At 44.0% G+C, this 17,381-nt stretch overlaps 1 protein-coding gene across 1 annotated transcript in view; it reads right to left on the reverse strand.

Annotated features, from left to right (window-relative positions):
* Nucleotides 1–217: 217 nt before the first annotated feature.
* The window catches only part of nrg1 (neuregulin 1), a 54,827-nt gene continuing 37,663 nt past the window's right edge, over nucleotides 218–17,381 (reverse strand). The window contains exon 7 of the mRNA XM_085358554.1: nucleotides 218–824. Within this exon, the coding sequence (XP_085214680.1) occupies nucleotides 218–824 (607 nt within the window). The remainder of the gene's footprint in view (nucleotides 825–17,381) is intronic.

Consider the following 17,381-nt stretch of genomic DNA (forward strand, 5'->3'; position numbering starts at 1 on the left):
GCACTTTACCTACAAGACATCTGTACTGTTTTTTTTATAAAACTTTATTTACTACATCTCTAAAATAAAAGTTTCATTCTTCATTTGTCTTTAAAAGTCTTTACACAGCAAATAAATTATGAGAATTTATCGAAAATAAAGGTTTAAAGGTTGTTTATATTCTTCCTCCGTGTGAAGTAATCTTAGCAATTTCTTTTCTTTCTTTTTTTTTTTTACTTTACGCAGCAATTAAATCTTGTTGGTTGATGAGGCTAGATGACTTTACTGGTAGGTCATCATTTGGTGATGCTGGGTTAGTCCTGCCGCTATCTACAGCCCTGAGTAAAAGGACTGTATTCCTGTCTGCACTTAGGAAGGGTATGTGTTCCCCCCGAGGCTCCTCTGTATCACTTACTAGTATGCTGTCACCATTTAACCTCAAATAATCAACCACATGGTCAGTGACACTATTGTTGCTGCAGTCACTTACATTGTTGTTTGTGTTAATTAATTTCACAGGTGCTATTGAAAACATATAGCTGGCAGCTCTGGTGTCCTGTATGGTTTGGTAGTCAGTATTCTCCATAGCGAACAGTGGACTAGATGGCAAGCTATCTGCCACATGGCCATGGTTGTAGTGTGAAGAGGTTCTCTTTTGTACATCCCGGCTTGAGGACTTGTGCAGCTGATGCAGCAAAGGGCGCTCTTCCTCACCAGAGGGACTTAAAGTCACAGAGGGAACAGAGATAGCTAGGCTGGATATGGGGGCTGAAATCTCGGATGGAGGAGAGCCAGGGGTTGCAAGAGAGTTCTGCGACTCTGAAGTTGCCATCACTGGTACAAACCTAAAAAAAAAAACCCACATGTGAACAATGAACTGAACTGAATGAATTGAACTGAAGAAGCTTCTCGGATGAGAGGTGAAACGTCTTCAAGCAACTTAAAGAAGTCCAGACGCTTTTCTTTGCAAGCTCCTTTGACTACGATGACCTGGATGACTGAGAACCTTCACAGACACATGTGAACAATGATTATACAACTGGGTCAGTAGCATTTCAATTCAACATCAGTATAACTTAACACACAATAACTAATCACATTATTACTGGGTGTTAAATGAATTAACATGACATAATGATTTTCTAGTGTTGCTGACTAAAAGCACTTTTATACTTTAAGCTGCAAATTCAGTTAATTAAGCACTTTGATTTATTTACCTATAACACACACACAAAAGAAGTTTTTTTTAACAAATGATCATAAGAAGACTGCTAGTCTATGGGCTCAAACTGTGGTCATAAATATTTTGTACTTGTAAATCAGTTTTGTACTTGTAAATCAGGATTTGTATGTGTAAAAAGAATTTGTGTGTGTGTAAAAAAGATTTGTGTGTGGACTTAGCCAAAAAAAACCTGCAAGTTACAAGTACGAATTTTGACCCTATATTTCTTCCTTTCATCTGATTGGTCAATGTCATGTCAATCACAAATGTAACAATCCAATCAGAGAACAGATGGGTTTGGCGGTCAAATCTTTTTTACGCACACACAAATCTTTTTTACACATACAAACCTTTTTTACGCACACACAAATTCTTTTTAGACATACAAATCCTGATTTTCAAGTACAAAACTGATTTACAAGTACAAAATATTTATGACCACATTTTGAGCCCATACTAGTCCAGCCCCATCTCATTTTCAAAACATCAAATACTTTTGTCAAAGACACATTCGTCTTAAACCAATGAACATGACTATGAAGCACTATGAACTTCATAGTCATGAAGACTATGACACAGGTCTCATTCCCCTACATGATATGTCTGTGAGTCTAATATTTCTGCAAGGCGTAATTGTATCTGACAGAACAACTACAGATGAAATGAGAGAGTGCATTTAATCCAGGGGTCGGCAACCCTGGGTGCGCGTGCCAGCTTAACTGATGGCAAGACCATAGCTGGACGATGGTGATTTTTCGTTTTTATGGGCCGATTATTTATTTATTCATTTTTTTAGTAACAGTATAAACAATGAAAGGTGGTGGATTGGCCAGGTGCTGGCAGATGTGTAAAAATAACTAAGTTGTTTGGTGGTGGCAATGGCGGAGCTACCACAGAGGCTAGCAGGTGGATGAAGGAAAGGGGAGGCAAGAGCAGAGACCCGAGGCGGCTGCCGGTCCAAGTGTCAGGTGAACTGAACTTCAGGAAAGAAGTTATGACCTGCAGTCTATCTGGGTAATAGGGGTGCAACGATACACAAAATTCACGGTTCGGTTCGGTTCGATACTTTGGTGTCACGGTTCGATATTTTTTCGATACAAAAAAAAATGTTCATGCCTTTTTAATTTGTCATTTATTAAAATTGTAAATATATATTTTAACACAAAAGTACAGTTTTTAAATTTAACCCTAACCCTTGTGCGTGTTGTTTTTTAGCTCGTCATATTGCAGCCACAGAAATTCTTTTGTCCATGAAACCATAAAGCTGCACTTTCTTTTTGCCTTATAGTCTGATTTGTCATAACTTCTCCGTTTTGTGGTAAGCTTTTCTTTGGCTGTCACTTCTTCACCCTGACCTGTCTTATTTGGCTCAGCAGAACTAAAATATATATCTGTCTGTGAAGGTTCTCAGTCATCCAGGTCATCGTAGTGAAATATATATCCTGCCGCACTCACATAAGCTCAGCGATTCTCTGCGCGATCAACCTCTCACATGTTTAAGCTGCGGGAGATTTCACTTGTCATGTTTGCATAGTAAGCTAACAATTAATAAGACGATGTCAGAGGAATTGGTGCACAAATTATCATCACTCACAGATCAGTGCTGTCGCTCTCTATACACAGTTCGCGCGATTGCAAAGTGAAAGCAAAAAAACAAGCGCAAATTCAAACACGATTTCAATATGTCACATATTGACAGTGGCTCACCCAATGACATAATTACCCAGCTACATTTCTGAAAGAATGCAAAAGCATTGACATATATTTTTCCTTCCTACAATAGCCCGACAGGCAGGGCAGAGATAGCCCCGGGACGTCGGGCTAGCGATATTGCGAGCCCTGTATCTGATTGAGGAATCACTCATCTTTGGAAAAGAGAGTTTATTACAGAGAAATGTCTCTTTCCAAAATAAAAGCTATACTATCCGCTTCTTCTGGGCTATATTCTCAGCAGCATATTAAACATATCAGGTCTCCATAAGGAGAATCCTGTGCTAACAGCTGTCTAAATGACTCGGCTAAAGTTTGTAGCATGCATGCTTGTTGTTTTTGTCTTTGCACTAGGATGATGTCGGTGTAAATGTGCAGTCATATTCGTTGTGTTCCCACTAGTGCTTTCAGGTTAATCTCGTTGAAATAACCTTAACGCCACAACACGGCAAATCTCCGTTAACGAGCTACCCTATACAGAGGGGCTAGACGGCCAACACGTTAACGAGCTAACTGCGCTAACACACTAGCTCCCACCCATGTAATTGAGCATTGCATGGCACATCCAACATACTGTTTTACTTTAGTCCATGACTCGCTTACCTTCAGGGTCATACGTCACATGAAAACCAAAATAATTCCAAACGCCAGATCTGAATGAGGGTGGGGAGGTCCACTTCTGTCTCGCTAGCTTGCCCTGCGCTCTTCCTTCTGACCATGCTGTCTGTGTTGAGTGCTCAGTGAATCTGCGTTCGACTACTCCGCCTAGGCTGCACTCTCGAGCCTAGGCGGAGTAGTCAAATGCAGATTCACTGAGCGCTCAACACAGACAGCATCGTCAGAAGGAAAGTTGATCAAATAAATTACAAATTTTGTATTGTTCTTTTTTTTTCTCCCCTTTGGTTTTCTTTCTTTCTCTCCCCCTCTTTCTTTCATTCTTTCCCCCTGTCCTATCCCACAGTCATGTCTGTCCCGTTTGCAACTGAAAATAAAATAAATTCATAATTATAATAAAGGTCAATCAAATGGACCAATATGATGATCCACTTAAAATAAATCCTCTTGGCATCTTTCTTGGCCTCAAGACAACAATTCTGATGGCTATAGATCCAAACGGGACACAAAAAAAAAACAAAAAAAAAAAAAATTGAAAAAAAAAAAAATTGAAAAAAATTGTATTGTTCGATACATATGCGTACCGAACCGAAAGCACTGTATCGAACGGTTCAATATCGATACGAATATCGTTGCACCCCTACTGGGTAAGATATAAACCAAGTTTAGGTATAGTTTATTTTTGTAGTGCTGAATTTTTACACTCAGTTACAATAACTCGTACTGCGTACTAGCTAGAATGATGGAGTTTCTATACAGCTGGGTGGGTGCTATCATGTTGCTGATTGCGAACTTTATTTTATTCATAAGGTTAGTTAGTAGAGTTGCAACCGTCCCATAAAAAATGGAATCATCCCTCATTCAGAGAAAATATTACACGTTTCGTATTGAGCTGAGAAGGAACGCAGTTTGTCCCGTACTTCAGCTAGAATGGAAAAAGACACAAAGCTGGAGTTATTCTGTCTTTATGCTGTACAGCCTCTTCTTCTCTCATTCTCTCCCCCTCCCTCTCCTGTTGCTACTTCAATCATGAAACTGATCAATGATCAGCTGATTGGCTTTTCTCTCTTGTTTGTTTATCGCCAGCGGCGGTACTAGCCTGTTTGGCGCCCTGGGCGAACACTCCCTCTGGCGCCAGAGGAGTTCGAGTCTCCTGGAGAAAAATCCTGGCGGTTTGAGGCCCCAGGCTTGTGTTGGGTACGGTCCATCAGAATCAGAATCAGAATCAGAATACTTTATTAATCCCGAAGGAAATTAGGGTTACAGCAGGCAGCACGCTAATGGCGCATGCGCACTTACAAAGGAACCTTCTGACCAACTTTACACAAACATCACATTGGGGACACATGTCAGAAAGGTAGGCTGATAGGAAAAAAAACAACGAAAATACATAACATGAGGTAAGAGGAGGAGAAAAAAAAACCTAGTGAGAGAACAGTTTGATAACAGAAAAAACACCTCAGCACAAAAAGCACATGACTATCAATGCACCATAGAAACACAAGACAAGCAACAGGGGCGGGTAAAGGGTAAGCGAGAGCCGGTGTAGACAGCGCATCCGGTCTTGCAGCATGTCTGCGCTGGTCCAGTCGACTGCCATCTTCCCCGGTAGGGCACAAGCATCGAAGGCGTTTGGAAAGGGAGGGGGGATCAGAGTGTGCATATTAGTGTATGTGTGTGTGTGTGTCCAGAGTTCAGCTGAGACAGTGTCCTTCGCCCGCCAGGCTAAGTAAACAGTCTTCCAGCCAACCCAGGTGGCCTTGCATGGAATGGGGGGAACAATCTAAACACAGTCGTTATCAGGGTGTTTTGTTCAGCTCCAGCCTTGAGACCGCAGCTGGCGCCGAAGGGGTCTCCGCATGAAGTGATGGTGGTTTTTACTCTAGTGCGAACAACTCATATGAATTTCAAAGCTGTTCTAACAGTCCAACACTGGTCTCTCAATCTCCCGTTGGAGAGCCGTGAGCTTTGCCATGATGTTACTTACATTCCGTGATGTTGTCATTCTTGTGCTCAAAGAGCAGGTTCTGAGAACTCACGACTGCAGTGCACTTCCCAAGATGTGATCCAATTTGCGCTCAAAGGTGTTATTCGAGCTAGTCCCTCCAGATGTAATTCAGTTTTTCACTCAGAGGTCTTGTTCTGAGTATTCACAGCAGCCATGCATTCTCCAAGATCTTATCCGTGCTGCACTCAATGAGCCCATTTTGAGAAACTCACGCCTCGTCCCATCATTTCAATTCCAGCGGGCAGCCTTGTGGGGGTTTGAACAGCCGGTTCCGCTTCCTTAATTCTTCGATAAGCCAGGGCCAAGCCAGCTCCGATCAGCAAGAACCCTGTTATCATGGTTCCGAATAGGTAGATATCTTCAGCAGTCAGGCTCACCCGAGCCCAGAATTCTCGTTGAGAAGGGGTGTCAATTGCATTCAGAGACCAGTTGATCAAATCCATAATTCCTCTTTTAGGTTTTAGAGAACAGACTGTGAGAGAGTGTTCCAGGGAAAAGTAAGTAAAAACACAAGACAAGACAAGACAAGGACATAAGAAGCTAAGCAGGGAAGATAAGGGCAGGAGAGGACAAAAGTGCGACCGCCTTCGCTGAGAGCCAAAAGAGATGTCCATCACAAGGACATTGGCTCGAGCGCGCTGTTGGGGAGAAGCCGGCCCAGACCTGTGTTTGGTCCAAGTACGTCACAGGGACAGCGGTTCGGATACACTGTCGGAGTCCATTTCTGCGTACTATAGTGCACGGAGTGGCGGTGTTCGTTCCTTGGTCCGTAGAAGGCAAGGACCTCACGGGGGACGCCTCATGTAGTAAAATGGGATCTAGATCCAGTAGAGCGGCAGACGTTCCACCAGGTAGCCAGGGACAAAACTCAATATTTGACTGTATGGTTAAGAAATGGGGAATTGGGTGTATGAAATATGTTGTTAAGTGGCAAAAAGTAAACGGGTTTCCCGGGAAGGGATCGCTGAGTGTTAACCAGTTAAAGAAAGTAGAGAAACAGTTGCGGGAGGAGGAAGTGAAATTTTTGAAATAAAGGAAAGTTAACACTGTAGATTTGCGTAGCATAAGCGATGAGAAGGAATGTTTGAAAATGTGGATGATGGAAGCAGAAAGGAGGGAAAAGAAAGCAGCTCTGAAAGAGTTGCCTAGAGAAGTGCATGGAAGGGAAGCTGATGCAGAATCGGCCTCAGCGCCTCTTCCGCCGCCGTATATCAAGGAGAACAAAACATAATTTCCCTGTTCACACACTGTTTGTGCTTCTCCTTGTGCCCTAGTACAAGATGTTTTGCTGGGCCTGAACGCCGATGCCGATCTGGATTCCTTGCCTGACCCTACGCTGGGGGTAAGACACCTGACCTACGAGCATGAAGAAAACCATGGATATTGTCAGGCTTACAAGCAAAGACAGGTCGAATCTGTGGATTATTTTATACTTCGTATGATAAATGTGTTTGAAGCTAATGGTGGAATACCGAAGGATGACATGACAGGTGTCACCGCCTCCACATGTGAGCACCATCTCTGCGGCCATATTTTACGGGGACTAAGATCAGATGTGGCAGCCGAAGTAAGGTGTTCGCAAGTGGGGAGGGAAAATGAACCTCGGCTAACGGAACTACGACGCCATGCCCGCCACGCTCAGAACCACCTTGACGAAAGTAAAAAGCAAGAAAGAGGAAAAACAGAGCGGCGACCTCCACAACGCAGCCTTAACTCTGTAAAAAGGCCTCAGCGAACCCGCGGGGTGGCTTCCACTGTAAAGGCAGCTGGCGCGGCCGAGGCCGGGGGGGAAGACGTGATCGACGACGTGATCAACGGCGTGATCAACGGCGTGATCAACGGCGTGATCAACGGCGTGATCGACGGCGTGATCGACGGCATGATCGATGGCGTGATCGACGATGCGATCAACAACGACAGCAGTGGTGAGGAGACCTAGATGCCTGCTTATCCTGTGGTAAGTTTGGACACTGGAAGCGGAATTGCCCTAACCGAGGCTATCCAAGACGCGAACATCATCAACACTAAAACGACCAAGTGACCAGGGCCAGTGGTGGGTGCAGGCAGACTGAGACCGGAGGGAAAGGACGCCAGAGAACGCTTCAGGCTGTGGTTTTCCCACCTCATCAGAACAGGGAAGTGAAAATCACACACACACACTGACGTAGAAAGTGTTTTACACACAGACACACACACTTTAATACATCACACTTTTGAGCATGTAGAACGGTTTCTGTGTCACCAGCTGGTACATACACTCAACAAAAATATAAACGCAACACCTTTGTTACTGCTCCCATTCCCCATGGGATGGACGTAGAGACCTAAAATTCATTCCAGATACACAATATAACCATCCCTCCCAAACAGTGGTCACAAATCAGTCCAAATGTGTGGTAGTGGGCACATCTGCTATATTGAGATAATCCATCCCACCTCACAGGTGTGCCACATCAGGATGCTGATCTGACATCATGAGTATTGCACAGGTGTACCTCAGACTGCCCACAACAAAAGGCCACCCTGGAATGTGTATTTTTTTGCGCTATTGGGGGTCTGGGGACCCAGAACCAGTCAGTATCTGGTGTGACCACCATTTGCCTCATGCAGTGCATGGAGTCTATCAGATTGTCAGTTGTGGCCTGTGGAATGTTGGTCCACTCCACTTCAATGGCTGTGCGAGGTTGTTGGATATTCGTGGGAACTGGTACACGCTGTCGTATACGCCGGTCAAGCACATCCCGAACATGCTCAATGGGTGACATGTCCGGTGAGTATGCTGGCCATGCAAGAACTGGGACATTCTCAGCTGCCATCTGCCCAGAACAATGTGAACCATGATTCATCTGTGAAGCGCACACCTCTCCAACGTGCCAGACGCCATCGAATGTGAGCATTTGCCCACACAAGTCTGTTACGGCGACGAGCTGGAGTCAGGTCAAGACCCCGATGAGGACGACAGGCATGCAGTTGAGCGTCCCTGAGACGGTTTCTGACAGTTTGTGCAGAAATTGTTTGGTTGTGCAAACCAATTGTTCCAGCAGCTGTCTGGGTGGCTGGTCTCAGACGATCTTGGAGGTGAACCTGCTGGATGTGGAGGTCCTGGGCTGGTGTGGTTACACGAGGTCTGCGGTTGTGAGGCCGGTTGGATGTGCTGCCATATTCTCTGAAACGCCTGTGGAGACGGCTTATGGTTGAGAAATGAACATTCAATGCACGGGCGACAGATCTGGTTGACATTCCTGCTGTCAGCATGCCAATTGCACGCTCCCTCATTGCTTGTGGCATCTGTGGCATTTTGCTGTGAGACAAAACTGCACATTCCAGGGTGGCCTTTTGTTGTGGGCAGTCTGAGGTACACCTGTGCACTACTCATGATGTCAGATCAGCATCCTGATGTGGCACACCTGTGAGGTGGGATGGATTATCTCAATATAGCAGATGTGCCCACTACCACACATTTGGACTGATTTGTGACCACTGTTTGGGAGGGATGGTTATATTGTGTATCTGGAATGAATTTTAGGTCTCTACGTCCATCCCATGGGGAATGGGAGCAGTAACAAAGGTGTTGCGTTTATATTTTTGTTGAGTGTATGTACATTTAAATAGCGCGCCTTATAAATCACTACCCTTGTATAAAATGTTAGTTTGTAATCAGGAAGTAGAATTTCTTGTAGATTCCGGGGCCACCAACTCTGTATTACGCTCAGATTCTCTCTCACCCCAGCCCGTGCTGGGTGAGAGGTTCACTCATTCTGTGTCCGCATCAGGAACCATACAGAGAGAAACTTTCACCCCTGTGTTGTGTAGACGGACAGGGTAGAAAATTCACACACGGGTTTCTGTGGTCAGACCTGTGCCCGGTCAAGTTGCTTGCCAGAGATTTGATGTGCAAGCTGAAAATAAGTTTAATTTCCTGCTATAATGGCATTAAAATCACGCAATCTGACTATGATTATATGATGGTGAAATATAGCCCCGTGACCCCGGCTTTCGCTTACGGGTGGAAGCTGGAGGAGGGGCTGTTTGTTACAGAATTCGTACAAGGGACTCGCAACTGCATGCCTCCAGACGTCTATTTTATGGCTTCCGGAGAGTTGAGTTGCATGTCTCATTTTTCTCTGCATGGTCCTGATGACAGTTATGAGGAAGAATGGTACAGAACCAAGAATGATTTGCTAACTGTGACATGTATGTTTTGGAGCTCCACATTTGCTGCACTTGCGATTTCTCTCACTGATGAGCAAAGAAACATGTTTGCTATGGATGCATCGGTCCCACATGTTTCCCTGGCAAAAGCTTACAGCTACCAGTGGGAAGACATGGGAGAATTTATGCACTGGTGCTACCGCGCCTGTGATTGGGAGACTACAGATCACAAGAAAGCAGTGTTGTTTTCTCGGGAAATAAAAGCCTACAAGAAAACCGTGACATATACAGTCCATTGTGTCCGCTCAGTTGAGCTAGTGGACATAGCTGTCTCACACTGTCTGCTTCAAACGACACCTCCTCTAAACTCCTCACACCCCCTGCTGACAGAGGTGCCTGATGGCTTGTGGGCCTCCTATATGTATGATGTAGGCTAATTAAAGATTGTGAGCAAGTGGTAATCACTTCAAAGTCCTCTTTTAGACCATGCCAAAGACAATATCCTCTGAAACAGGAAGCCATAGAGCCATATAGCACCATGGTGATTCCCTTCGCCCGGTGGGTTATTACTCTTCCAAGCTTGACCCAGTGGCTGCGGGCCTGCCTGGATGCCTGCGAGCAGTAGCTGCATGTGAAAAGGCCGTTCTCGCCTCACGTGACATCGTAGGGCACTCTCCTCTGACAGTGCAGGTACCCCATGCAGTTTCTGTTATTTTGCTGGAGCAGAAAACTTCACACCTTTCTGCAGCTTGCTGGCTCAAGTACTCTTCCATACTGCTTGACATGCCCACCATCACAGTGAAACGATGCACAACACCTAACCCAGCCACTCTTATCCCCACGCGAGAGGATGGTGAGCCACACAGCTGCACTGCTGTATTGGGTGAAACTTGTACACCTCGGATCGACCTGTTAGATGTTCCCATCGAGAACTCTGACATTGTGTTATATGTAGATGGCTCCTCCTCACGCGATTCATGTGGAACTAACCGGGTGGGTTTTGCTGTGTGTTCTGATCATGCTACTCTTGTTTCAGGCTCATCGCCCAGACACTTCTCAGCACAGACTGCGGAACTTGTGGCGCTCACAGAAGCCTGTAAACTTGCGGAGGGTGAGTCGGACACCATCTACACTGACTCTCGCTACGCGTTTGGTGTGGTACATGGTTTTGGCGCCTTGTGGAGACACAGAAAGTTCCTGAAATCTGATGGGAAGCCCAACCTGAATGCTAACCAGGTAGCAGCACTGCTGGACGCCATCCTCCTACCTGCTCGCATTGCTGTACTGAAGTGTGCAGCACACACAGGTAAAACTGATTCTGTCTCCCGAGGAAATGCTGCCACCGATGCAGCCGCCAAAGCAGCCGCCGAAGGAGGCCTACCCTTCCAACTTGTCTTGGCGCCGCTGCCCGCACCTAGCCTCGCTGATCTCCTGCTGTACAGTCATTTGCCTCCCAGCCAGAGAAATCTGGCGCAAACATGGCTGCACACTGGTCAAATCTGTCTGGCGCTCCCCTGATGGCCGCCCATGTCTGCCTAACCACTTCTTCCCATGGTTTCTAAAATGGGCACATGGGTTAGACCATGTGTCTAAAGGGGTGAAGCTACAAGCAGTAACATCGCTATGGTTCACCAAAGGATTTTTCCACAGCAGCTGAGAGGTGTTGCAAAAGGTGTCTCATTTGTGAGACCAACAATGTGGGTCTCACAGGTAAACACTGCAACCCCCCCGATATGCCTTTTGAACATCTAATGATGGATTTTATTGAATTGACACCAGCCGAGGGAAAGAAGTATTGTCTGATGGTAGTGGACATGTTCTCTAAGTGGGTAGAAGCATTCCCCACTAAAAGTGCAGACAGCAGTGCAGTGGCAAAAGCCCTCCTGTCAGAAATCATTCCCAAGTGGGATATCCCGGGGAAAATCACAAGTGATAATGGCACTCACTTTGTGAACCAGGCATTGAAGGAAATCAGCGAGCAACTAGGTTTCAAATTGCAAACACACTGTGCATATCACCCACAATCTGGAGGTGCGGTGGAGAGAATGAATGGCTCCTTAAAGTCCAAGCTGGTGAAGTGCTGTGAAGAAACTGGCCTCACGTGGCCAAAAGCACTTCCCCTCGTGCTGATGTATGTGCGCACACGGACCAAACCCCCAGTACACCTCAGCCCTTATGAGGTGTTATATGGACGACCTGCCAGAGAGGGGGCAGAACCCCCGAAATGGACAGGCATGTCCACAGAGTAGTGCAACAGCGAAATGATTGTGTACTGTCAAAATCTCTCCAGGATTCTCTCGCATGTACACAGAGCAGTGAAAGCAACCCTGCCCAGGCCAGCAGAAGGACCCCTGCACCCGTTCAAACCAGGGAACTGGGTGTTAGTGAAGGATTTCAGGAGGAGACACTGGAAGGCGAAGCGGTAGCTGGGCCCATTCCAAGTCCTACTGGCCACAAACAGCGGTGAAGGTTGGAGAACGAGTTACTTGGATCCACGCCAGCCACTGTAAACTGTTTGGAGGAGAATCACCTGGAATGGAGGAACAACCGGACGAGACAAGCGGGACAGAATAATCCCCGCACCTCATTCAGGTAGTAGGCAGTCTACCCTCTACCTGCAACGATGCAACAAGCCAGGAAGCAGCTCATCACTGGGGTAGCCCTGATGCTCTTCAGTGGGCTGATGATTGCCCTCTGGAACCCATTTTCCAGGAGACCAAACTTCCCGGGACAATGCCACGACTCCAAAGAAGACTCCTATTATTTAATCATAGGAGTGGATCAGGCCGGCGCAGACACAATGGGCATAATAAAGGTAAGACTACATCGTGCATTAAGCCCAAACCACAGTGTGACCCGTGCTAATGCAACGGAGGTCACCGCCACCATAGCCAAGCAAACATTCAGACCACCAAATACTTGGCTTGACTGGATAACATACACGGCCAGTGTAAGCAACATGACAGACTGTGTGGCCTGCTCTGCAGCCTGCCCCACACTGTTCACTGTGCCTGTCCCTTTATTGTTCTGGGAGAACAGACCAGGAATTGATTGCATGCTACCACTCCCCCCCCCCGTGTTCTCCCCATGCCTAACCAGAGTAAATGCCACCCCCGTAGGAGCTCCTGATGATTTATCGTGTGCTAAAATAATAAATGTCACAAAATGGGAAAATATGAGCAGCATTAACGTGGCTTGAGCCGATCTGTTCTGGTGGTGCGTTGACAAGGTGTTAAGTGGTGTGCCTACTCTGCCCAGCAGCTGGTCAGGAACCTGGACCATTGTGAGGTTGGCTCTCCCTATAGTGTTAGCAGGGTCCCACACCTCTGCAGAGACCCATGTGGGAAGGGCCCGTAGGACCACAACGCAAGATTTTGATTTGACTAAAAACTCCACAACTTATATAGACGCTATAGGTGTCCCCAGAAGTGTCCCTGATGAGTTTAAATTGGTTAACCAGGTTGCAGGAGCTTCGAGTCTATCTTCTTATGGGTAACTCCGAATAAGAATATGGACAGAATAAACTATGTCCATTACAACGTCCAGCGACTGGCCAAATCTGACACGGGATGCAGTGGCAGGCCTATCTGAACAGCTGGCTGCCGCATCCTTGATGGCCTGGCAGAATCGAATGGCTCTGGACATGCTCTTGGCTGAAAAAGGGGGGGTCTGCACTATGGTGGGTCCTCTGTGCTGCACTTTCATTCCAAAAAACACAGCTCCAGGCGGCACTGTAACCAGAGCCTTGGAAGGTTTGCAAACACTGTCATCCCAAATGACAGAGGACTCCGGCATTAATAACCCCTTAGACGGGTGGTTCAACAGACAGTTTGGGAAGTATAAGGCCATAGTGATGTCGTTGCTAATGTCCATAGCCACTTGTATTGCCATTCTCACATGATGCGGTTGCTGTCTGATCCCATGCCTCCGTACCCTATTGAGTAGATTAATCACAGTGGCACTGACAAGAGAAAGCGAGTCTCCCAAATTGCAGCTTACCCTGTTGAAAGCTGAAGATTACATTGATGATAGCGAGAGCGAGGATGATTGTGATGAGTGAAGTTATTTTTCCTGACACTGTAAGAATGATGGATATTGTGAAACCTTTTTGAATGTGCAATGTTGCTGATGTAATTAACAGAATGTTAGGAAGAGAAATCCTTGGTATTAGTGATTGGGATGCAATCAAGAGGGTGGGAATTGTAGTAGGATTTCTCTTTAATGTATTGTCTTGATGAAATGCTTTGATGTTACTTAGTTTAGTATGTCTGGTTCACACCTCATTCACACTGGGAAACAGACAGTGAGAACCTGGTGAATGTCTCCCAGGAGATGGAAGCTCACACAGGTAGGCTTGGCCCCACAGTGGGGGAGAGTCTCAAAGGTGTTAGAGGGTTTTCTGTTTAGAACCAAGGTGTGAACTGCAACAGTAAAAGCCTTTTGTTCTATGACTGTGTTTTAAAAAGGACCTGAACTGTTCATTGTCAGAGACAACTCTCAGTGCCGCCTGACTGACGTCTCTCCTCATGCATGGGAAATAAAGTGTTGGGTTTTAACTGCTCATCAGGTCTGCAGGCTTTGTTAATAAATTTCCACGACAACACACACACACATAAAGAGAGAGAGAGAGTATGCATAGTATGCAAACGGCTACCAAACAGCCATCATAATTTGTCATACAACGAGAAGAGGACAAATCAACAATTGACAATGTATAATTAATATTAAAATCTGTAACATAATGTATTGTTTGGAGTTTAGTCTGTTACTGTTACTATTTTTACCATTTGTTTTTGGAGCAACTGTAACCTACATAATTTCCTTAGGGATTAATAAAGTATTCTGGTTCTGATTGTTTCAGTATATATGACCTGCCATGATCCAATGACACATCTGCTTGCCTGTATCTTTTGCTCGTTTCTCCTCCACTTATTTTCTCTATTTTCTAAAATGAGGACCTGATGGCTTTGAACTTTTCTTGTCCATCTTCCATTGGTTTTAATTTTGCACTCCCGTATGAACACAAATCCCCCAACCCGAAGATCACCACAACATAACCTAACAAACCTACACCTTAGTTCACAGATTCACTTTGTCTAGGGTGTATTGCTGGGATTTCACACAACCCAGGATTCAAATCATGAATACATAATGGGCTTGGATTTACAACATTATGAATGAAATGTGCTCTATTTGGAAGCAGCAGGGTCCCCTCCACTTTCAACAGGTTGTGTGTGAGATTTTAAATCATCAAACTGTAAATTATAAATTTTAAATTGTTATTGATCTCTTTACCGCTAGTCCTAAAGTGGATACCTTTTTTCTTACTCTTCCTATATTTATTGTTTGTTTATTTGCACTGCTGTAACTGGAGCCTTGTCGTCTAGTCTCTCTATTGTACTGTATATAGCGAATATGAGAATAAAATTTACTTTGACTTCAGCACCAAGCAGGCGCTCGCGCTCACTTTTCGCATATAGAATTTCAAAAAGACATCGGTGCAAATTATAAGTCTGTATCATAATGTCTGGTGTTTTTGTGTTTGTTGGTTTGTTTTTATTTTGTTTTATTTTGCGAGTTGGTTATTAGATGCTGCTCCAGCCAGCCGGAGAAACCCCCGCCACCCTGCCCTCTCCTCCCTGTGCCGCAAGCAGCTGGCACACCTCACAAACGGAGGGCACCCTTACTCCCAGCAAATGGGCGATAGAAAACCGATCGGTGCCTATGCCATTTGCGCTGACTGATGTCGGGGCAGCATGAGTACAAGCAATTTTTTAAATTTTTTTATTTTTTGCAGATGCCCGTGATGCCGCCCCCACCATGATGCCGCCCCGGGCAACCGCCTGTGTCGCCCGTATCAAAAACCGCTATTGTAATTAGGTAACCACTGCTCATCTTGCTTGACCCAACAGGTCAAGGGTTCTGCTATGACAGTTGTCAGAGGAGAACCAGCATGACTTTGCAGTGACAAAAATGGAATCTGTTGCATGTATGGTGATTAGCACCACTTTCAAACCAATACTCTAGTTTTCATTAAAGTACTGAGGGAGTAGCCACTTCCTAACCTCACTGGATACTCAAATTCTTTCTTTCATTTTATTGCTCTCCTTTTCTGTGTCTAAAGAAGAAAAACAAAAATAAACAAAAATGTTTTTAAAAATTACACAATCCTCTATTTTCTCTCAGCCAGTTTTTTTAAGCCATTCTTTTGGTTAAATAATTGGATACATTTTATAGACCTCTTTAATTTTTCTTCAATGCTTACAAGGGCAATGCTTACAATTTTTGTCAGTTTGCTTCTTTACATGACCCCAGTGGGTTTTAAATGAAACAGTTAAGATGTTATTTTAATGCAGACCTTCAGCTTTAATTCAAGGGTTTTGAAAAAGTATTTCACTAATTGTTATAAAGTACTGAAATATTTAATAATAATACTATAAATTTCATATACATGGGCCCCATTCTTTTAGAGATAAAAGATGTGAGACATTGCAGAGAGCCTTTATAAAGACACATAAAAAATATAAGTTATGTTAAAACTTGCATGTTTAAAAATACTTATTTGTACATCCACAATATTCTTAATATAGTCTGGTTACAGAGTTTAAATTCCTCCCTCAGTGTTCCCTCTGTGTGATCCAACTTCTCTGGATATGCAAAGTAGTGTGGTACAGGAATGACATTCTGACTTGCACCAAACACTTTTTTTTTCTTTTTGTAACAGTGTAGATAGCAAAAACTTGTCAGATAAACAAGTCAACAGTCTGGCACTTCCTTAAAAAGCAGGAATCCACTGGCTAGCTCAGAATCACCAGAAGGCCTGGAAGACAACTAAAGTGGATGACTGTAGATTTTTTTCCATGATTAAGAAGTTTAGGGAAATTCCTTCACAACATCTTGCCAAGTCAAGAACATTTTTGATGATGTAGGTATATCGTCGAAGTCTGCAATTGCAAAATTCTTTCATGAATGTAAATACATGGGATTTTTACAATAATTTGCAAACTACTGCTTAGAGTACAAGTTCACAAAGTCAAAAAAATATCTCAAAGAAAAAACTAAAATATAGTTGAGTCAGAATAATGATAAGATAACTATAGCTATGGTGAAGAAAAGTGGCAGCTCATGCACTTTTGTTTGGTTTTTTTTTAATTTCTTTTGTTTTATCTATAAAACTCAAACATGTGATATGATATTTCAATTTTATATATCTTAGATCTGCTGCACATTGTTAAAGATACTTCATTGAGGTAACATCATACAAAAATAAATAAATAAATCTTTCCTGCATCCATTTCAAATTAAAAGCACTCAAGTCTTTCACTCAACAGAAACACTGGCCTTTAGGTTTTGATTATGTCATATTTGTATGAACTTACTGTAGACAGATTTGAATGATGAAATATTCAAATATTTCAAATGATCTTTTAAAATAATTCATTGTAAGTACCATTTTTCTTGAAAGACAAGAATTATTTTCTGAGAGGTATTCATTTTCGATTTCAATGAGCTGTATATACTTTCTATTAACATTTTATTTTTATTTATTTTTCCATTTCTTCCATTGTCATATTTTGGAGACAGTAGTGTTGGACTTTGATGCACACTATATAACACACAATAGTGACATCATATGTTCTGAAGTATTTACCATATAGATTTAGCAATTTTCTGGTTTTTTGCCATTTCAGAAAT

Source organism: Diplotaxodon limnothrissa, linkage group LG7, assembly GCF_057381915.1.
Source record: "Diplotaxodon limnothrissa isolate DT_005_m linkage group LG7, D_limnothrissa_male_GT1.1, whole genome shotgun sequence".
Lineage (NCBI taxonomy): Eukaryota > Metazoa > Chordata > Actinopteri > Cichliformes > Cichlidae > Diplotaxodon > Diplotaxodon limnothrissa.